This window comes from Metarhizium album (assembly GCF_000804445.1).
Source record: "Metarhizium album ARSEF 1941 chromosome Unknown scaffold_2, whole genome shotgun sequence".
Lineage (NCBI taxonomy): Eukaryota > Fungi > Ascomycota > Sordariomycetes > Hypocreales > Clavicipitaceae > Metarhizium > Metarhizium album.
In genome coordinates this window covers 895,976-917,115 of record NW_024467576.1, presented here as the reverse complement: position 1 = coordinate 917,115, position 21,140 = coordinate 895,976, and the positions used below count along the sequence as shown (strand labels likewise).

The 21,140-nt window shown below is 53.2% G+C and overlaps 6 protein-coding genes across 6 annotated transcripts; 4 read left to right on the top strand and 2 right to left on the bottom strand.

The window, feature by feature from the left end:
* Positions 1–515: 515 nt before the first annotated feature.
* On the top strand, positions 516–5,798 carry MAM_01391 (clathrin heavy chain; the record flags this gene model as incomplete). Its single annotated transcript, XM_040820190.1, has 4 exons — positions 516–602; positions 707–1,078; positions 1,141–5,373; positions 5,439–5,798. 4 exons carry the CDS (start codon positions 516–518, stop codon positions 5,796–5,798), a joined length of 5,052 nt encoding a protein of 1,683 aa, XP_040681678.1.
* A 650-nt stretch (positions 5,799–6,448) lies between these two features.
* MAM_01390 (dipeptidyl aminopeptidase) lies at positions 6,449–9,252 on the bottom strand (the record flags this gene model as incomplete). The annotated part of the gene is made up of 2 exons (XM_040820189.1): positions 6,449–6,543; positions 6,606–9,252. The coding sequence occupies 2 exons, from the start codon at positions 9,250–9,252 to the stop codon at positions 6,449–6,451; spliced, it is 2,742 nt and encodes a 913-aa protein (XP_040681677.1).
* A 1,191-nt stretch (positions 9,253–10,443) lies between these two features.
* MAM_01389 (iron sulfur cluster assembly protein 1) lies at positions 10,444–11,309 on the top strand (the record flags this gene model as incomplete). Its single annotated transcript, XM_040820188.1, has 3 exons — positions 10,444–10,888; positions 11,007–11,072; positions 11,173–11,309. 3 exons carry the CDS (start codon positions 10,444–10,446, stop codon positions 11,307–11,309), a joined length of 648 nt encoding a protein of 215 aa, XP_040681676.1.
* Positions 11,310–13,259: 1,950 nt separating this feature from the next.
* On the bottom strand, positions 13,260–14,580 carry MAM_01388 (uncharacterized protein; the record flags this gene model as incomplete). The annotated part of the gene is made up of 2 exons (XM_040820187.1): positions 13,260–14,367; positions 14,447–14,580. The coding sequence occupies 2 exons, from the start codon at positions 14,578–14,580 to the stop codon at positions 13,260–13,262; spliced, it is 1,242 nt and encodes a 413-aa protein (XP_040681675.1).
* A 2,728-nt stretch (positions 14,581–17,308) lies between these two features.
* MAM_01387 (UPF0145 domain-containing protein) lies at positions 17,309–17,832 on the top strand (the record flags this gene model as incomplete). The annotated part of the gene is made up of 2 exons (XM_040820186.1): positions 17,309–17,411; positions 17,474–17,832. The coding sequence occupies 2 exons, from the start codon at positions 17,309–17,311 to the stop codon at positions 17,830–17,832; spliced, it is 462 nt and encodes a 153-aa protein (XP_040681674.1).
* Positions 17,833–19,009: 1,177 nt separating this feature from the next.
* On the top strand, positions 19,010–20,604 carry MAM_01386 (Inorganic pyrophosphatase; the record flags this gene model as incomplete). The annotated part of the gene is made up of 6 exons (XM_040820185.1): positions 19,010–19,249; positions 19,324–19,483; positions 19,548–19,734; positions 19,819–19,879; positions 19,948–20,014; positions 20,099–20,604. The coding sequence occupies 6 exons, from the start codon at positions 19,010–19,012 to the stop codon at positions 20,602–20,604; spliced, it is 1,221 nt and encodes a 406-aa protein (XP_040681673.1).
* Between the last annotated feature and the right edge of the window lie 536 nt (positions 20,605–21,140).

The window sequence follows — 21,140 nt, the reverse complement described above, 5'->3', positions numbered from 1 at the left end:
CGGATCTTCTTTGTTCCCGCAGCGTCCAATTGGTTCGCCCCCGTCCTGCACCTCCACACCTCTGCTGTGTTGACCTGTTGACCTGTTGACCTGCCAGGTTTGTGAAGAACAGATGGCCCATATGGGAACCTGACTTTCGACTCCTTTACCTTCTCCGAACGACGAAGTCATCACCACCTTATCTCCGTCTGCGAATCCATCTGCTTGCCATCAGCAGTTCACGGACGCGATTCCCACCAACTCTCTCTTGCTTCTACCGATCTTTTACTCATTGACTGTTTTTTTCTTTGGCTTCCTGTTTTTCGTCTTGCAGCTGCGCTCCCACTCCTGCAGTTTGGCGCATGGAAGCCTCCGTCACCTTCCCCTGTCGCTGCTGAGCTCACATTGAATGCAACATCGGGAAATTGGCCGCAAAACAGTGATTTGCAACAGAGATCACTCGTATCCATATCCCGAGGCTTCGAACTTCGCATCCGGCTTGGCTCAACGTGACGAAACAGCCGAACTAAGGCGCAATGGCGCCTCTGCCCATCAAGTTTCAGGAGTTGGTCCAACTCGCCAATGTTGGAGTGGACACGCAATCAATCGGCTTCAACTCCTGCGTAAGTACCACCGACCGTTTTCATCTGTCTACACTGGTCAGAAGCAAAACAGGAAATGCAGACATGGCATCAGAGGCTAATGAACTCTCGGCCTTCGATTTTAGACACTCGAATCCGATTCGTACGTGTGTATCCGTGAGAAGAAGAGCGAAGCTGCTCAGCCCGAGGTGGTTATTGTTGAGCTAAAAAATGGCAACAACGTGACGCGGCGGCCGATCAAGGCTGACAGTGCCATCATGCACTGGAATAAACAGGTCATTGCCTTGAAGGCCCAGTCAAGGACCCTGCAGATTTTCGACCTGGAGCAGAAGAAGAAATTGAAGTCATGCAATATGAATGAAGACGTGCAGTTTTGGAAGTGGATTAGCGAGTCTACCCTGGGTCTCGTCACGACTACTAGTGTATACCACTGGGATGTCTACGACGCCGGACAAGATGCGCCTTCCAAGGTCTTTGAGCGAAATGCCAACCTCAACGTTCGTTGCATGAAGTTGTATCCGGACTAGACAGTACAAGTGAACTAATCGTAACGCAATAGGGCTGCCAAATTATCAATTACCGTGCCAACGAGGATGGCAAGTGGATGGTCGTGGTCGGCATCTCATCCCAGCAGGGCCGCGTTGTCGGCGCCATGCAGCTGTACTCCAAAGATCGTGGCATCAGCCAGGCTATCGAGGGCCATGCCGCTTCGTTTGGGTCTCTACGCCTTGAGGGCGCCCCGCAGGACACGAAGCTTTTCAGTTTCGCCGTTCGAACCGCCACCGGCGCCAAGTTGCACGTTGTCGAGGTCGATCATGCCGAATCTAACCCAGTCTTTCAGAAAAAGGCTGTTGAGATTTTCTTCCCGCCCGAGGCAACCAACGACTTTCCTGTAGCATTGCAGATTTCCCAAAAATATGGTGTGATCTTCATGGTCACCAAATATGGCTTCATACATTTGTATGATCTTGAGACGGGTACTTCGATCTTCATGAACCGAATTTCCAGCGACACCATCTTCACCAGCTGCGCTGACAGCGAATCATCCGGCCTCGTGGGTATCAACCGCAAGGGCCAGGTTCTTTTCGTTACTGTTGATGAAACCACGGTCATCCCTTATCTCCTCGAAAACCCTGCCAACACTGATATCGCCATTAAACTGGCCTCGCGGGCTGGACTGCCTGGTGCGGACAACCTTTATGCTAGGCAGTTCGATCAACTGTTCAACTCTGGAAATTACCAGGGGGCAGCCAAGATAGCGGCCAATTCCCCGCGTGGCTTCCTCCGTACCGCTGAGACGATTGAGAAATTCAAGAGGCTCCCTGCCCAGCCTGGTCAGATGGCCTTCACCCTCCAGTACTTTGGTATGCTCCTCGACAAGGGCGGCCTGAACAGACATGAAACGCTCGAGCTCGCCCAACCAGTACTGCAACAGAACCGGAAGCATTTACTCGAAAAATGGCTCAAGGAGGGCAAACTGGATTGCTCCGAACAACTCGGTGACATGGTTCGACCTTACGATGTCAATATGGCATTGACTATCTACCTGAAGGCGAATGTGCCTCACAAAGTAGTCGCCGGCTTTGCTGAGACCGGTCAGTTCGACAAAATCCTACCTTACACTGCCCAGACTGGCTACCAGCCCGACTACATCCAGCTCCTGCAGCACATCATCCGTAGCAATCCTGAGAAGGGCGCTGAATTTGCCACCGCTCTGGCAAATAATGAGAATGGCTCGTTGGTTGATATTGAGCGCGTCTGTGACATCTTTCAGGGCCAGGGCATGATTCAGCAGGCCACGGCCTTCCTTCTGGATGCGCTGAAGGACAACAAGCCTGAGCATGCTCGCCTCCAGACCAGGCTCTTGGAGATGAACTTGATAAACGCTCCCCAAGTTGCCGAGGCTATTCTGGGCAATGACATGTTCACTCATTTCGACAAGGGCCGCATCGCCAACCTCTGCGAGCAGGCCGGTCTTCCTCAGAAAGCACTGGAGCTCTATGAGGACCCAGAGGCCATCAAGCGAGTCATGGTCAACATTCCTGGCGCCCCTAACTTCGACCCTGAGTGGTTTAGTAACTTCTTCAGCAAGCTTTCTGTCGAGCAATCGCTGGACTGCCTTGATGCCATGATGAAACACAACATTCGTCAGAATCTCCAGTCCGTTGTCAATATTGCAACCAAGTACTCTGAGCTTCTTGGTCCTGTTCGCCTGATTGACTTGTTTGAGAAATACAGGACTGCAGAAGGTCTCTTCTACTACCTTGGCAGCATTGTCAACCTCTCCGAGGACCCTGATGTCCACTTCAAGTACATTGAGGCCGCAACAAAGTCCAACCAGTTGAATGAAGTTGAAAGAATTTGTCGTGACAGCAACCACTATAACCCCGAAAAGGTCAAAAACTTTTTAAAGGAAGCCAGACTGTCAGAACAGCTGCCTCTGATCATTGTCTGCGACCGTTTCAACTTCGTCCACGATCTGATTCTATACCTTTACCAGAATCAGCAGTTCCAGGCTATTGAGTCCTATGTTCAGCGTGTCAACCCCGGCAGAACTCCTGCTGTTGTTGGAGGCCTGCTTGACGTCGACTGTGATGAGAACATTATTAAGCAGCTACTCGGCACCGTCAATGCGCAGCAGATCAACATCGATGAGCTTGTGTCTGAAGTAGAGTCGCGCAATCGCCTGAAATTGCTTTTGCCCTTCCTCGAAGCCACCCTCCAGGCTGGCAACCAGCAGCAGGCTGTCTTTAATGCTCTGGCCAAGATTTATATCGACTCAAACAACAATCCTGAGAAATTCCTCAAGGAGAACGACCAATACGATACACTCACAGTCGGTAAATACTGCGAGAAGCGGGACCCCAACTTGGCATACATTGCCTACTCCAAGGGCCAAAATGACCTAGAATTGGTCAACATCACAAACGAGAACTCCATGTACCGTGCCCAGGCGCGCTACCTCTTGGAGAGATCAGACAGCGAGTTGTGGAATTTTGTCCTGAGCGAGAACAACATCCACCGCCGGTCTGTCGTAGATCAGATCACAGCCACTGCTGTCCCCGAGTCTACAGATCCAGCTAAAGTGTCTGTTGCTGTTGCCTCCTTCCTCGAGAATGACCTTCCGCTTGAACTCATTGAGCTTCTCGAGAAGATTGTGCTCGAGCCTTCTCCCTTCAGCGACAACCAGAACTTGCAGAATCTCTTGTTGTTTACTGCTGCCAAAGCTGACAAGGGTCGTGTCATGGACTACATTCATAAACTCGACAGTTACAATGCGGACGAGATTGCCTCCTCGTGCATCGATGTCGGTCTGTTCGAAGAAGCCTTTGAGATTTACAAAAAGGCTGACAACAAGTCTGCCGCTGTCGATGTTCTTGTTGAACACGTCGTCAGCATCGACCGATCTCAGGCTTACGCTGAGGAAGTTGACATGCCCGAGGTCTGGAGCAAGGTCGCCAAGGCTCAGCTTGATGGACTCCGTGTACCTGATGCCATCGACTCCTATATCAAGGCTGACGATCCTAGAAACCATGCCGAGGTCATTGAAATCGCCACACACGCTGGCAAAAACGAGGAACTAGTCAAGTATCTTCGCATGGCACGCAAGACTCTACGAGAACCTGCCATTGACACTGCTCTTGCTTTCTGCTATGCACGTCTTGATCAACTCTCCGAGCTTGAGGACTTCCTCCGAGCTACCAACGTCGCCAATATAGAGGAATCTGGTGATAAAGCGTATGAGGAAGGCTTATTTGAGGCCTCTAAGATCTTCTACAGCAGCATCTCCAACTGGGCCAAGCTAGCGACCACTCTCGTCCACCTTGAAGACTACCAGGCCGCTGTGGATTGTGCCCGTAAGGCTAACAATATCAAGGTCTGGAAGCAGGTGCATGAGGCATGCGTTCAGAAGAAGGAATTCCGCCTCGCCCAGATTTGCGGGCTCAACTTGATTGTGGATGCTGAGCAACTACAGACGCTTGTAAAGGAATATGAGCGCAATGGCTACTTCGACGAGCTCATCAGCCTCCTTGAGCAGGGTCTTGGTCTTGAGCGTGCTCACATGGGCATGTTCACAGAACTTGGCATTGCCCTATCCAAGTACCATCCGGAACGTCTGATGGAGCATATCAAGATCTTCTGGTCAAGAATGAACATGCCCAAGATGATCCGTGCTTGCGAGGAAGCCAATTTGTGGCCCGAGCTGGTATTTTGCTACTATCATTACGATGAGTTTGACAATGCCGCCCTGGCTGTCATTGAGCGACCTGAGAACTCCTGGGATCACCAACAGTTCAAGGAGATTATCGTCAAGGTTGCCAACCTCGAAATATACTACAGGGCCATTAAATTCTACGTTGAGCAACATCCTTCGTTGCTGACTGACCTGCTGGCTGCCTTGACTGCCCGTATTGACGTCAATCGGGTCGTGAAAATATTTCAAAAGAATGATAGTTTGCCTTTGATCAAGCCATTTTTGCTCAATGTCCAGTCACAGAACAAACGAACCGTCAACGAGGCTGTGAATGACCTACTCATCGAAGAAGAAGACTACAAGACTCTACGAGACTCGGTACAGAATTACGACAACTACGATGCTGTTGAGCTGGCTAGCCGCCTTGAGAAGCATGATCTCATCTTCTTCCGTCAGATCGCCGCCAATATTTACCGCAAAAATAAGCGCTGGGAGAAGTCTATCGCCTTGTCTAAGCAGGACAAGCTTTTCAAGGATGCCATCGAGACTGCCGCAATATCTGGGAAACCGGATATTGTAAACGACCTTTTGCGATACGTAAGTTCCAGATGCACCCGTACCCTTCTGGTCCCGCACAAAACTGTATTCTAATACTATTATAGTTCGTTGACATTGGTCACCGCGAGTGCTACACCGGCATGCTCTATGCTTGCAACGAACTCATCCGACCTGATCTTGTATTGGAGTTGTCATGGCGCCACGGCCTCGACGATTTCACCATGCCATATATGATCAACATGTTGGCTCAACAAACCAACGAAATCGCATTGCTAAAGGCCGACAATGAGGCTCGCAAAGCCAAGGAAAAGGAGCAAGAGAAGACTGAAGATAACACGCCCATTCTTGGCGCTGGCCGCCTCATGATTACCGCTGGACCTGGCGGCAACATGGGCAACGCTTCCCCCTCACCATACCAGCAGCCAAACGGCTTCGCACCGCAGCCCACCGGCTATGGATACTAGATGCAAGTGCCGGTCTGCGACTGGTTTCCTGCGGATATGCTCCCCGGACCACAAGGGATCGCCACCATTGGAAGTGGGTGATCTAGGGACAGCACTGAGTTCACGGAACCGTAATCACCAGTCGTTGACGCGGTGCCTAGAAGTAAAAATGAAAGAGTGACAGCGCCAGATGCATCAGTATGACAGCCTGGTCAATTTTTTTTTCTGTTGGCTTTTAATCCCTTTGAAAGAGACACAAGGCAGTAAGGGGACAAACTTCGAATCTGGCATGATGGTACTAAGTCGTGCTGCTTCTAGACTGGGGCCAGACATTCGGAGTTAGATGAGGGCTTGGGAGTAAATCCGAAGCCATTGATTGCATGTTGTATGATAGTAATCAATTTGCGTTTCCGGTATAAAAGTCGCACTTAAAAGCTTTTGCAGGATTTATTGAGGTCGATGAGTCCTTTGTACCGTTCATGCCCAAGGGACATTTACGTACGTCTACGAGTACATCCACATGGTCCGAGATTGTTATCGTGACTATGTGCACATTCTATTCCAAGTACGCACTGAAAATGCAACGCCGACTAGCAGAAAGTAACGTACACTTTGAACTCGCAGTCGCTCGACTCACAAGGTCTACAAATCAAAATCACAGTCGGGAATTACTACACGTGCCGCCTCTTCCTGGCGTCAACAGGCTTTGGGTGCGCTATCTTGAGCCACTCGCCATTGAATGCATTAATGAGCCAGTCATTTAGTCCTGAGAGGTCAGCATTGCGCAACATCCAGGAGCGTAGCGTGGAGTAGAGAATCGAGACTTACGATCGTACACCATCCTATTGGCGCCGTGGAACGTAATGCTATGATCACTGTCTGGGAACACGTGCACGTCGTAGTTTTCTATCTCTGCTAGATCCAAGTATTCTAACACTTTGAGGGAGTTCTGGAAATGGACATTGTCGTCGGCGGTGCCGTGCATGACGAGGAAGCGCTTGCTCATGCCGAGGGCGGTGGCGTTATGGACGGCTGACGCGTCGTAGCCGGCGACGTTGTCCTGCGGTAGACGCATGTAGCGCTCTGTGTAGATGCTGTCGTAGAAGCGCCAGTCGGTGACGGGGGCCACCGCCATTCCGTAGGAGTATGTCTCGCCGGCGTCCACTTCGAGCGTTTTGAGGGTCTGGAAGCCGCCGTAGGACCAGCCCCATATTGCGAGGCGCGAGGGGTCGACGTAGGGGAGGGACGCGTAGTGTTTTGCCGCGGCGATGTGGTCTTGGGCTTCGAGAAGGCCGAGCTGCGACCGGACGGCGACGCGATGCTGGCGCCCGAGGAAGCCTGTGCCACGCGGATCAACGGTCACGACGAGGTAGCCAAGGGATGAGGCGACGTAAGACTGGAAGTCAACGGCGAATCTCTTGGTGACGGCCTGGGATTTTGGGCCCGAGTATTGCTGGAAGAGAATGGGGTATCTCTTCTTGGGGTTGAAATGTGGTGGCCGGCGCTCGAGGTAGTTGACGGACACGCCGTCGGGCAGCTGGAGGGTGCCGTATTGGAGGATGGGGAGCTTGTGTTTTTTGGCCTTGTCCGCGAGGTCGGCGTTGTCCTCGACGGTGCGGGAGAACTGGACCGGGTTGGAAGGGGTGGAAATGACTTTTTGGTATGGTATTTTGGGACCTTTGTAGGAAAGGAGCGCGAAGCCAGCGCGCGAGGAGAATGATACTCCGTAGTAGCCCTCGGAGGAGGTGTCGGTCAGTGAGGTCAGGTTGGAGCCATCTAGCTTGACTGAGTAGACGTGGCGCTGGATGGAGGATTCTTTGGTGGCGACAAAGTAGACGAGGTTGTTGTCTAGGTCGACTGCTGACGGGGCATCTTCAACTTCCCACGAGCCATCTGTGAGCATGATTGGCTTGGGGTTGTCAATGGGTGTAAAGTAGCCGACGTGCTCGTAGCCCTCGTGGATAACCGTGTCCACGTAGCCGTCTTGCTGGCGGCCTCTGCTGGGGTCGGCCGGGATGTATGTCATTGTGTGTGAGATCTCAAACCATCCGCCGTCAATTTCGGCGATGTTGATGCTGTTGACGATTTTGGCTTGGCGTTCCGAGGGGTCGACAAGAATGACTTTGAGGAAGTCACCAATGCGGTTGGACTGCTTGAGGAGTACCTTGTTGCCGGCCCAGAGGACGTTGGAGATGATGCGGTCGTGGTTGGGGAATTCGCCGGGGGTGGGGATGGAGAAAACATCGCCCTTTGAAATATCGTAGTACTGTACATCGACAACGGGATTGTGCGCTCCTGGTTTAGGGTACTTGATCTTGCGAAGGTCGGGGTATGCCTCCTCGCCCACGGCGGGTTTCTTGCCTGACGGACGTTGAATGTAGTACTGGATGGCGTATTCGGGCACGGCCGTCTCGTTGGTTCGCAGAAATGCGAGATACCTGGCGTCGTCGGACCACCAGGTTGCTGAGCGGCCGGAGAAGACTTCTTCTTCGTAGACCCAGTCGGGGATACCGTAAAAGTACTCGGGTCCTCCGTCCTTGGTAATTTGCACCACGTCATTAGCTTGGCCCAGGCGACGGATGTAGATGTTGTTGTCCATGGTGAAGGAAACGGCGTCACTCTTGGGGCTCCAGTTGGCCAGCTGCACTCTGGCGTTGACATTGTCGGGCACGAGGGGTTGAACTTGGGCGGTGTCGACATCGAGGATGAAATACGTTGCCCGGAAGGAATGGCGCCAGTTCTTTTCGACGTCGACAGCCAACAGAACCTTTTTCAGGTCCGGGCTGGGCTCGTTCCAGTCAGGCCTTTTTATTTCATTATTGTACATGAAGTTAGCATCCTTCATCAGTACTCGAGGCTTGGCGGGCTGGGTGTCGACGGTTTGCCGAGACGCGATATCGTTGCCTCGCTTGTCGGCGCGTACATCCTCTACGACCAGGTAGCCACTTGCAGAATCGACCTCGAGCAAAAGACCATCGCCACCATCAGGATCTTTTATCCAGCTGATGCCACGGGATTTGGCAGACCAGAAACCTCCAAGCACTTGGTCCATGGTGACGTCTTTGCCAGATCCTCTCGACGTGGAATCGGGATCATGCTCTGAGTCGCTCCCGTGTCTGTAGGAGCCGGAGAGGAGAAAAACGCCTGGCCCGGCAAGCCAAGCTCCAACGAAAACAGCAGCGATGATTGTCAAGACTCGCCGGAGGCCCCTGTCCATTGGCTTCTGTTGCAATGGCACGCCTGGCTGTCCGAGGAAAGCGCCCGTCTCAGAGGCGTCCTCGTAGTCGCCCTCATCTTTGGTCGTGAGCGACAAGTCTCGTGCACCAGTACGGCTGGCCGAAGGGTCCCTGTCCATCTCTTGTTGAATTCGATCGAAGACAAGACTTGTTGTTGATACGGAAGAGAGTGAGTCTTGGGAAGGGCGCGAAGTCGACGGCCGCTGACTCTCTGCGTCGTCCGTGGAGGGTGTCGCCATGACTGATTGATTGACAATAGCGCCAGCACTCGACGGAGGAGTGGCATTCACGGCGCTCTGGCCTCGTGCCTGGTGCTCCGGGCCGGGCTGGGGGACTCGCGGAACAAACGGATCGGTGAGGCACAAGTTGGCCGTTGCTCTCGGGAAGTTGCTCACAAGCCAATGGCAACGGCACCACGATGTTCCCCACGCCGCAGCACAATTACGGCAATAGCAATCTGGAGCCTGCTCAATAGGCCGTGTGGCGTTAATGAAGAGACTTGCCGACAGCAGAGTACCGAGTACGGGGCTCCATCAGCGAGACGCCCGCCACGCGTGTGTACCGAGTACGGCGTAGGGAGTATTTGGACAATTTTTGCTGTCTGCCAGCACCGGGTTATAACTTCTGGCGCGGGCGTGGGATGCCGATTCTTTTGCCTGCCTGGGAGCGCATCTACCGCAGTTCTTTTCTCCTGTCTGAAATCCCCAAGGTCTTGTCAGAAATGCATGGATTAGAGCATCCTTCCTGAGGCTGCTGAGATGGCGCGGAGGTGGCACCGCGCCTCAGCCTCGGCTTACCGAGTAACAAAAAGGTCAACCAGACTGTTTGTTATCCGCCTGGCCGTACACAGAAAGCGAGGTTTTGCGTTGTTCGAATGGTGCAAAAGGAGCACCAGACAAGGGCCGGTAACCGGACACACTCCTCCATCACACTCTGCATCGACAGCTGGTGGCTTGGCTTTGTTTGGCCGATTCGGACAACTTCGTTCGTATATACGAAGCGTATGCTCCTTCCCTCCTTTTGGCTCCTGCCCACCCCGCTCCCAGACAGATAATCTCCAGCAGCTACGCGCGAATCTTCGGCATCTCCGCACTGTACGATGCCACATTTCACTCTGCGTGTACAGTGCGTCTCTCACCGTGTTGGCTTGTTCGATTTCCTTGCGCCCTGATTGGTCCGTCGTGTGTGACGAAGCCGGACATGTTCGGCGTGTTTTATCAATCTTGCTGGGTCCTCTGAGCTAATGCTAATCCACCGGGCACAAGCGTCAGCATCTCTCTGCTCCGTCCGCCGCCGTCGCCACCTTCACAACCTCCATTTATCTCTGCTCCTGATATTTTCGACTTCGCCCTCGCAACCACGACAACGCACCTGTTGCGCCATCGCCCGTCGCTGTCGAAACCCATCGCCCACACACATCGCCATCAAAAATGTTTTCATTAAGAGCGCCCTTGCGTGCAGTCCGGGCCATGCCCTCGCCCATCGCCGCCGCCGCGCTAACTCCTCAGCTGCCCGCCCGCCGATTCTACCACGATAAAGATGAGTGGCCGTCCCCGAATGCGGCATCGCCCCAAACCGCCCATGTTTTCATCGCGGACTCCCACGTTCCCACTCTCGCGTACACTCGGCTAACATGCTCGCCTTCACTGCTCGACCACTACAGCCGCCCCCGAAATCCAGGCTCCATGGACAAGAAGGATCCCGCTGTCGGCACTGGACTCGTCGGCGCCCCAGCATGCGGCGACGTCATGAAGCTGCAGATCCGAGTTGACGAGGCCACGGGTACCATCACCGACGCCAAGTTCAAGACGTTTGGATGCGGTTCCGCAATCGCAAGCTCGAGCTATCTGACCGAGTTGGTCAAGGGGATGCGACGTAAGTTGTGCATCCAATTCCGCGACGCCACGCACCCGTCCATGACCTCTTTCCCGTCGCCCAGACTCTCAAAAACAAGTGGTGGAAGTTGCGGAATGCTAACCGGCCAATAATTTAGTGGAGGATGCATCAAAGATTCGCAACGTCGACATATCAAAGGAGCTGTGCCTGCCACCTGTCAAGCGTACGTACCTCCCCCTATCACTGCGCATTTTGCATCAACCCCCCCCCCCTTCTTTTTCCCTTTCTCCGAGTGAGGTTACTCGAATCTGACCCTTTCTCAGTCCACTGCTCCATGCTTGCAGAAGACGCCATCAAGGCTGCCATCGCCGACTATCACGGCAAGAACCCCAAGGCCAAGATTACTGATCTCGCCGGCACCGCCAAGACGATCCGAGAAACCATGCAGCAAGCTGCGTAATTTTGTAACAACACAACGAGGCACACTCGGGGGTGATGAAAAGTGGATGAAAAACCCAAAAAAAAAAAAAAATTTCTCATTACCTACAAAAAATCGCCAGCAATCAACCATGGGCACAACATTTCGTTAAAAGGTCAGGAAAAAAATGCATGAAGGAGTAAGGGAGTCTCAAGGCTATGCAGGCAGAGATGACAATCGTCAAAGGACGTGATGAGGTACAGAAAGATGCAGTCCTCGCAGAGGGTGACCGTCAAGTTCTTGTTTAATGTACGCTAGTGGAAGCAGTGAAATTCAGTGTCCATCAACATGGAAAATGGAGACTCAAAATGTTCTCGATCGATCTGGCATCCGAAAATGGTTTTGTTTCATAACCTTGTGGTCGCTTTCCTTCCTTTTTTCCCCCTGTTGCCCATGGTACTTTATTGGGATGAATTGTCAGTGTACGGATATTGATTGTCGGTTTCTCGGCGCAAGGTATATTCGCCACTGGGAGTCTGGGACGGTGAACACAACCCCTCTCCAAATAAAACGCCAAGTCACGATGCAATGTTCGTTATATCTGCTTTTCTAGGTATTTTTTTTCTGCTTCACATTTCATCACTGTCTCACTAGTTACAAAGCTATCATGTCATTCCAGATTCCCTGGCGTGTGCCGCATTTCAAATTCCCTGTCCCCCCCCCGGCCCGGCTCTGCCAACCGGGAAAAACGGGTTGCGTTATATTCCGAGCCTAATAATGATTGATACCAGAACCAGGCTGTTGGGAGGATGCAAAAGCCTAGATGGCAACACATCTTTTACATCCACCCGGATGACCTCCATGTCTCTTCGCCTTCGGCCATCCAGTTGAGGAAGATATCCCAACTTGGTTCGCGAGACATGTATTCTTTGAGTACTCCAGGGACGAGCCTATCTGAAATCTCATGCTTCGAGGCTTCGCTCATCCTTTTGTAACGGCAGAAAAAGTGGGTATACAGCTGGAAGCAAAAAGCTACCATTTGCCTGATGGCTTGGGGCTCGATATCTGCTTCTGGCCTCCCGAGCCCTAAGCGCTGTACTAGCGCGTCGTTTTGAAACCGAGTCCACATTTGAGTGGCTTTGCAGATGGTAATACGACGACGGAGAGAAATTAATAGAAGGAGTAGGAACCGGACGACTCTGATGATTCTGGTATTTTCATTCTCTGTCCTTGGAACCAGTTCTTGTTCCAACCAGGTATATGCTTCCAGTTCCATGTGATGCCGAATTCGTTCAAAAGAGAGCATCGCGATGAAGTATAAGCTCTCGTCGGCGTCGTCTTGCATATGGAACTGTCCTCCTGATTTGCATATTAAACTGTATGATACTTGGCCTGATATTTTATCCAGCGTCAAAAAGGCCTGCAAAGGGTCATCCCAGTGTTTCTCCTCGGAGGTTGGCACCAGCAACAGGGCGCGACAACTCGTGGTGTCTTGCCATTTGTGTCTATTGGTAACAAAGTCTTCCACTGTGCAATGATCCTGTGGGTCGTTGTAGTCCTCTTTTGCCTTCTGCCAATGTCGTTGACAGGCGACTAGATCGAGATCACACCATGCCTGGTCTGATTGTATGCGAATATTATAGTCTTGGCTAAAATAGGCCAGACAGTCAATGCTTTTGGTCAAGTCTATCCTCCGAGTCAACAAGGGTTTGACAATATCGGGTGCCGATGCCAAATTGATCAGAAAAAGTCCTGCATGAGGAGTGAGTGACTCGTTGATGGGCACTTTCAAAAAATCTCCACCGAGATGACGTACCGAATTGATACTCTGGCAGCGTTTTCAGGTCGCGAGAGAAGAAATGTTTGACACATGGTGTCCCCTTTTTCTTGCACGCGTCGCATGCCTCGGAGTCTTCGCTTCTGGTACACTTCCCAGCCCATAGGCGCTCGGTTAGTTTTGGGCGTTGTGTAGGAGATGGAAGACGGACGTGGTCAGTGACAAACCTGTACTTTGCGCAGTTTGCAGTCCGCACAGACGGACTGCAACATCCTGGTTTCCTGTGCTCTCCTGTTCCTCCTGGGATCCATCGGGCCATTCCGCTTGCCCCTCTTGGATGGTGCTGAGCCATTCGATTCGTGGCTGAAGCTGGTTTGCGCCGAAGTGGAGCGACATAGCGATGGTGCTCGCCCGGGACCCCGCCCTGTCGTTCTGGAATGAATGCTGCGCGACTGCCGAACTGATGATTGAGGCGTCAGGATGGGCGAGGAGTAGCCATGTTGAGCGGTAGAGACTCGGGACGGCTCGGTGGTTGGCTGTGGGCTATTGTGCGTCTCCGTCATGAAAACGAGGTCAATTCCAATGGACTGAGTATAGGGATCATTCAGAGCCAGTTGAGCGCTGGAAACAGTGGCCACATCTTGCCTATGAGGCCGAGGAAAAAATGGCCCAGAGGAATCCCCCGACAGGGCAAATGGATTGTTGTGGGACATGGCGGTTGTAGCCTCATCTATGCTTCCGACATTATTATTTTGCGAGTAAGGGGATGACCATGTCCAAGTATAGTCGCGCGATGGAGGCTGATACCCTACATCTCTCTCTATGTCCTGCTGAGCCCAATCCGTCACTTGGGGTATTTGATTCTGTCCTTCTGAGCTGGCGGGCCTATCTGATGCACAGGGAGGTGGCAAAAAGGGCGCGGCGAGTACGTTCAGATGAGAGTGTGAACTTTCATGTCCAATGTCCGGTAGTACGCCGAAAGTCGGGTTGTGCTGCACTATATTGGCGTCGAATGATGCGCCGACGTTACTGAGCAGGGTCCCCCCAACAACCGGCTCCTCCTGGGCAGTTTGAAGAGCAACATCATGATCGTTTTGACTGAACCATTGTTGAAAGCGCCAAGGTTGATTTCCAGATGGTACCAATTGGGTGCCTTGGTGCTGGTGAGATGTGGTGTGGACGCCGTTGAGAAACACTTGAGTAATGTCATTTGTTAACCGCTGAGTTTGCTCCCACCGCTGCCTGATCCGATTTTGCTGCGGAAGGGTCAGTGTAATGTCTGAGGGGTTCGAGGGAACCTGTGCCTGCGCATCGGACACATTACTAGTACAAGAGTTAGACGATGGATTGGGCGTGGCGTGGCACCCATGGCCACGGGCCGCGGCAGTGACGGGCCACTTACTCGTGTGAACTCAAGTAGTCGAAGTAGTTGGTATTGTCCTCAGTTTGATACGTAGCAGAAGCCGGATTGTTTTCGAGTCCGGCAAGTAAGTCGTCTTGGTTGTTCAAAAGGGTTCCACCGCCTTGGCTGGTCATCGTCACTGTCACTGGATGTGGCCAAAGTGGCAACGAGTGGATGGACCGAGTCGGTAAGTAGGGGGCGTTGGTTCAACTTGCTTGTGACGGCTGGCTAGCAGAGCCGCAATAAAAGTCCATTTCTTGTTAGCGGCTTGAAAACAACGAAGCGCCAGGAACCAGGGCCTGTAGGTTGAAAGCTTTAGAAAGCTGGCGCAAAGGGGAGAGGGTCCCCCGCGGGAGCCACAGAAAATGCAGTGGCTTTATATCAATATGCCAGTTCAAAGCCTCCTTTGCTCAACCATCAACCTTGATCAGGCGCCAGTCGACCACTTTACTGCCGTCCTGTTGGTTATTAAGCACCTTGCTTCGAGTTGCTAATAAAGGGACCTCTCGGTACAAGTGGAGTCGACATGCTGTCGGTGCTGCATGGCCTCCCGTCTACAACGTCGCATTGCTGTGATGAGAGTAGAAGTGTGACGCCACTGCCCTCTGGTTGCTGGAGGAGAGATGGCGTCGAGGGCGTCTACGAGCAGCAGCGGCAGAAGACGAAGCATCGCGGAGTTTGCTTCCTCGTGCATTTTGTCTGTCCAAGACGAAGTGCCTAAAAACCGCTTGATTTCCACGTGCAACCACGGCCGTCGCGGCGGCATAGGTGTTGCAGTCATTCGTCGGTGCAATTGTGAAGAGCAAATCAATTTACGTGAAATCACGAATTGAAGCCAGTGCGAGATTGGGACATGTAAGGACGCAAACCACGGGTACACGTGGGTGCAAAGGAGGCCATCGAGCTGCTTCGGTTGGGGCCAGCCAGGTCAGGGAGTTGGGAGTCAGGACACCAGTGGACTTGTTGGGGTCTCCTTCTGTCTAGAGTCTACGACCGAGTGCCGTGTAACTGCCCTGTTACGGAGCACCCTCGACTACAAGGGAAGGAACGAGCGCCACCATGCGGGGAGGAGGAAAGAGCATCATGCGGCCAGCGTCAAGGGGTGTCACGTACTCCGGCTCGACACAACAAGTGCGTGGATTTTGTTTTAACGCCCTCACTTTGGGCCGGGCGAAAGCGGTTCTTTGGGCATTGGGCATCGACAGAAAACATTTGCAGCCGCATCCCTCGGGACCTCAATTCCGCAGATCCAGCGCTAGCGCCAGCGCCACGGCCCGGGCTCCGCGCCCGTTCCCTGGCCATCGTCACTCCTCCCTCGTTCAATGTTCGATAGACATCACCGGCAATTCTGTCCTGTGCGTAACCCCTTGCAAGTCGGTAGCCACAATCACCGAATACTCTCTTGCCGCTCAAGATCGAAAAGGCAGACAGCCCGCGATGACAAAAAGAGGCAATGTAACGATGGCCAGAATCCGCTAGGCGACTGGCTACAAGGCGAATTTGCTAGAGGTCAACTGGTGCAATTACTGTGCGTCTTCAAACCTCAGTGACAATGGATAAAACGTCTAACTTTGCAAGGTGCCGAACATGTCGGTGCCGGTAGCAAGGCAAACAACGCATATGCGTTTTCTTGTCGCCTTGAAGCATTCGTTCCGAGCAACAGGATGAACGAGGGGGATATTGTATTTGAAATGCAATACAGGCGGTGAGTCTTCAACTAGTACATTTTTTTCAGAGGATGCTGAAAAATTAAGGCTGCTGAAAGCGATTGGGAAACGATTGGTTGCTGCTCAGTGCGGGAGGGAGTGACACTTTTGTAGATGTCAGACAGGCAGGGGTCTGGCGTTGCTAGATTACAGGGTCTTCAGACATCGTCCGACTACCAACTGTTTGCAAATGAAATCCTGCGTCCCGGCAACCAATGGTGGCAAATTCAGGAATTCGGCACGATCAAACGTCTCAGCAAATTGTGAATCAGTCGAATGGCCTAGTTTGAATAGTTCGCTAGGAATCGTTACCGAACTTTCAGCATGGGCTCTTCACAAGCAGTAGACGTCACGGATGTCTTGGATCACCGGCCCCCTGGCGAATGAGAAAGAACCAGAGTTGACAAGCCCGGTGAGAAGCATCCAGCCAACGGGCGCTGCTTCGATCCAATTGATGGCGCCTCACGAAGATACAGGGCATCATAGAAGTTGGCATTGTCGTGACCAGGAATGGATCACGGTTGTAACCGGTGAGCTTCGGGGCAGCCCGCGCTGTTCAGTTCGTCTACAGACCGAATGTTCAGTGACCACGAGCCATACAATGTCCTGCTTCGCCAGCATGTCTCTGGACTCATGTTCAACACGGCACGCCATGGAAGAAAGTCGGGCCACGGTTGGCCTAATCACCGCATGGGTTGCCCGGCGAGCTTGGGAGGTCAAATCATTCTGTTGTTTGGCTGCATTCAGATTTGGTTGGGATATCAGAGGATTTGACCCCACTGGTGTGGCTCGTAGCCTCGTAAGCGTCGTCTAGCTTTAATACGACGAATACGTGAGCTCAAGCCTCCCTCACAGAGAGTGTTTTATCGAGATGGTCTTTGTTGGCCACACATTGACTGAAACGGCCAGATGCCGTGGGGAAGACAGGCCACATGACGATTATATTTGCCGATCATCTTGAAGTATAAATATGCGACACGTTCGCTCTTCGGCCATTTGAAAAGAATGACAATAACAATAATCCATGGCCTTTTGAGTAAGCGATATTTTTCCCAGAGAAAGACTCCCGTCAGGAATGCGTTGACCAACCACTGAGACAAGCTCTGTTCCCGACAAGTCATCCAAGTCCAATAGAGCCAGGCTTAACAACTCTACAATGACCGGACGCAAGGCAAAGCAGGCCGAGGAAGTTGCCAACATTCCGCCCCAGATTTCTGACCTTCACTGCTTCACCGAAACTGAAGGGGTCATTACGACGAGTAGGTCCCGCACTGCGCGCACACAACAGGCGGACGGCAATTTCACTAACGTGTCTGTATAGCTATGATGGATCTCCCCGGATACCGAATTGTTCAAGTCCTCGGCGCCGTCTATGGAATTACTGTCCGCAGTCGGAACATCGCGGCCAGTCTTGGCATGGTGTTCAAGAGCTTTGCCGGTGGCGAACTTCAATGGTTCACGTCGATGCTGAACTCATGCCGAAACGACTCTATAGGCCGCGTGGTGGAAGAGTGCAAGCGCCGGGGTGGGAATGCCATCATTTGCTTGCGATTCGACGCCGGTGACATGGGCGGGTTCGCGCAGACAGCAGCATATGGCACGGCGTGTGTTGTGGAGAAGATTGACGACCAGGTCAGATCGCCACCCCAGCTGGGTGGTCTCGAGGCGACATCGACATAGTTACATGTGCGAGTTGAGCTGGATGCCCTTGTTACTGTTCCATGTCACTGTTGTTTACTTTTCCTTGCCTGGGAAAGCGTGATTGATACCACCACGACTACGGAGTACTACGACCCGCGGCCGCGATGCCTTATTGCCGCAAATCTTACGGAAGTACTCCGTAGTACGGAGTACTCCGTAGTATTCACCAGATAAACAAAGTGGCTGTGATTTGCCGCAGGGCCCGTTTATTGGTTCCCGACAGCTGCGACTCCGCCGTCGTCAGAATGTGCTCATCTTTACTCCGTATTATCGATTCCATCCACGTCATGCTGACGAAGATTCCATCGCGGCACCGAGCAGTTGTTGGGCCTGGCTCTGGCAGGCGCGTGCAAAGAGTCTGCTCTGCTGTGAGCTCTGTTGGTAGAGGGGGCTTGCTTTCATGTCGGCAAATACGATACGAATATGCGGTCCCTCTGGTCCTCGGGCAGTTGGCTCCAAGCCTCCAATGTGGGTGTGGATACATGCATGCGAGGCACGGGGTCCCTTGCGTGGGAGGAGCCGCATGGATGATGGCACGGCCTTGATCTCGCGGGGTCTGCACGGCCCTCGAAGAGTTGAGATGAGAAGAATGAGATGAGGATGAGGAGGAAGAGGCCTCGGGCGGAGGAGCTTCCGAATGCCCAGCCGCAAATCATTAGCACTGTGTGGCCGATGGACTGCGGGGAAGCGACAAGCTGCAATACTGCGTCCATGTGACTTGCAAACAAACGTCAACACCGTGTCGGCCCCGGAAGGCCAAATCAGCATTAAGTTTACCAGTCGTAGGCCAAGCGGTCGGATTTATTTTTTAAATTCCATTTCTGGACTCTGCACAAGTCCAGCATGGTCTAGGTATCGTCGTCGAGGCAGCATCTGTTGGGCTCTTTCTTGTACGTCTACTCAACGTATGCATTCCATGGATACCCTGGCATCCATTGCACCTCATTCTGAATCCCTGACGAGCAAGAATTATCCATCCGTCAGACCACTTTGCCGTAGACGAGCCTCAGTGTATGGACCACTTCAAAGTCAAATCCCCAAACCCTGTCTTGTCTTGGCTGCTGCCTCGATGGACAACTTGCATGTACGCACGTGGTCGGCAAGTTTTGCAGCAAAAGACGGCCCTCAGCCACGGCATGGTCAAGTCATGACAAAAATGGCTTCCCCTGCCTCGCGGAGCATGCACGTGCGAGTTAAAAAGCCAACCTTTTTCCCAGCTGCCGCCCTCATTGTGCTGTGCTTGTGCTGTACGCAGTCCCGGACCTCGGTGCAGTTGCTGAGAATGCGTGTCCTCGAACCGCTCCAAGCGGCCCTCGTGTCTCTGAGCGCCATCCGCGTGGCTGCCCAGAACAACGGCTCGTACACGCTCCGGGAGGTGGGCGCCAGGAACACGATTGTAAGTCGTCCCGCGCAGCGCCTTTGCCGACCGCGCATGGCGTCGGGCCCGTCGAGTTGACGCCGTGGCAAAAGGACTGGCGAGTGTGGCTCGAGAGGGACGGAAGCCCGATTTCCCCATGGCACGACGTGCCCCTGTACCCGGATAACAAGCCGGGCCCCGTCGTCAACTTTGTGGTCGAGATTCCCCGGTGGACCGACGGCAAGGTCGAGACACGGCGCGACGAGCCTCTGAGTGCGTTCACCACGGCGTGTGCATGTGGCCGACTCCTGGGACGACCTGCTGAACCCGTCGACAGACCCCTTCTTCCACGACAGCCGCAAGAACGAGCCCCGGTTCGTGGAGAGTATCTGGCCGCACAAGTCGTACCCCTTCGCGTACGGGTCGATCCCGCAGACGTGGGAGAACAAGAATGTCAGGGACAACTACACCGGCTTCGTCGGCGACAATGACCCCGTGGATCTGCTGGACATCAGCTCCATTTCGTGAGTGGGCGCAAGCAACCGACGACGGTTTTGAAAAAGGGGGACGGGGCGGCCGTGGCGGTTCTCGTGGCTGACGACTCCCAGGCCAGGATACACGGGTCAAGTCAAGCAGGTCAAGGTCCTCGGGGGCCTTGCCATGATCGACGTATGCTTCAGGCGTCCGAGCAGGGCGCCGCCGCGGCCGTGAGGAGCGTCGGCTGACGCGGAAAACAGGACAACACGACGGACTGGAAGGTCATCGGCGTCGGCGTCGAGGATCCCCTCGCCGACCGCGTCAACTGTAAGTCCCAGGTTCCCCCCGTCCGTGTCCCGCGTCGCCCTGGCCGGGGCCACGCAGACAAGCGCGCATCTTGACCCTCGGCAGCCATCAAGGATGTCGAAACGTACCGGCCCGGCCTCATCAAGGCCTTACTTTACTGGATCACTGCAAGTCAAGCCCTCTCCCCCCCTTCGCCCGCCCTCGGCCCTCGCCCTCGGCTCTCCGCCCAAGCTCGGCGTCGCGTACGCTCTCAGCTAACACCGGCCGGCCAGTATTACAAAGTCGTCGGCGGCAAGGGCCCGAACACCATCGCCGGCAACGACTACGTCGAGGCTCGCATCATGATCGCCAAAATCGCCGAGAGCCACGGGCACTGGGGCGATCTGCTGCTCGGAAAGGAGGAGCGTGGCGAGATCAGTATCTGGCAGACGACGGATCCTCGTGCTTGCGGGACCTACGTCAAGCCCGGGGATGCGACGAGGAGGTTTGGGATTCCTAGAAAGTCCAAGATTCTGCCGCCGGCGCCCAGACCCGCGCAGTATGATCGCTGGTACTATCTCAATGAGAGTCTTTCCCTGATCACCGTGCCGGGGGACGTGGTGGGAGTTTGATCAGACGGCTGTGCGGCACCTCGCGGTGGTGACGGCTTGCTGGAGGACCGTTGCTGGCGGTAGTTTGCTTGATGTGCGGAAGTAAGCGTGGTGGCTATTTGTGTCGTTGGCACGGGTGGTGAGCTAGGGTTAGGGTTGTCTGCCGACTCGCGGAGTCTGTACACCTCGATTGGTAGACTTTGATCGGCAGATCGTATGCTTGAGTGGGTCAGCCCGTGCGCCCTGCGGAGTAAGGTGCCAAGGAAGTTGCTATTAACGTGCCGCCCCACAACATCGTCAGCCCCCTATTTTCGTTATACCTGCAATAACGCAATTAAATGCATAAGCCCTTTTTTTAACTATTAATAACTCTATTAAATTAAGTCCTTTTAACTCTAAATTTACATTATAGCACCTACTAATATTGCTTATAAGAATAGAATTAAAGCTGCTATTAAAGATGTTTATTCTAGCCTCTTAGAGGTCTAAGCAGCTTAAGATTATACTATTTCTTAAATAACTCTTTATAAGCAACTTAGTAGTTATTTATTAATTTA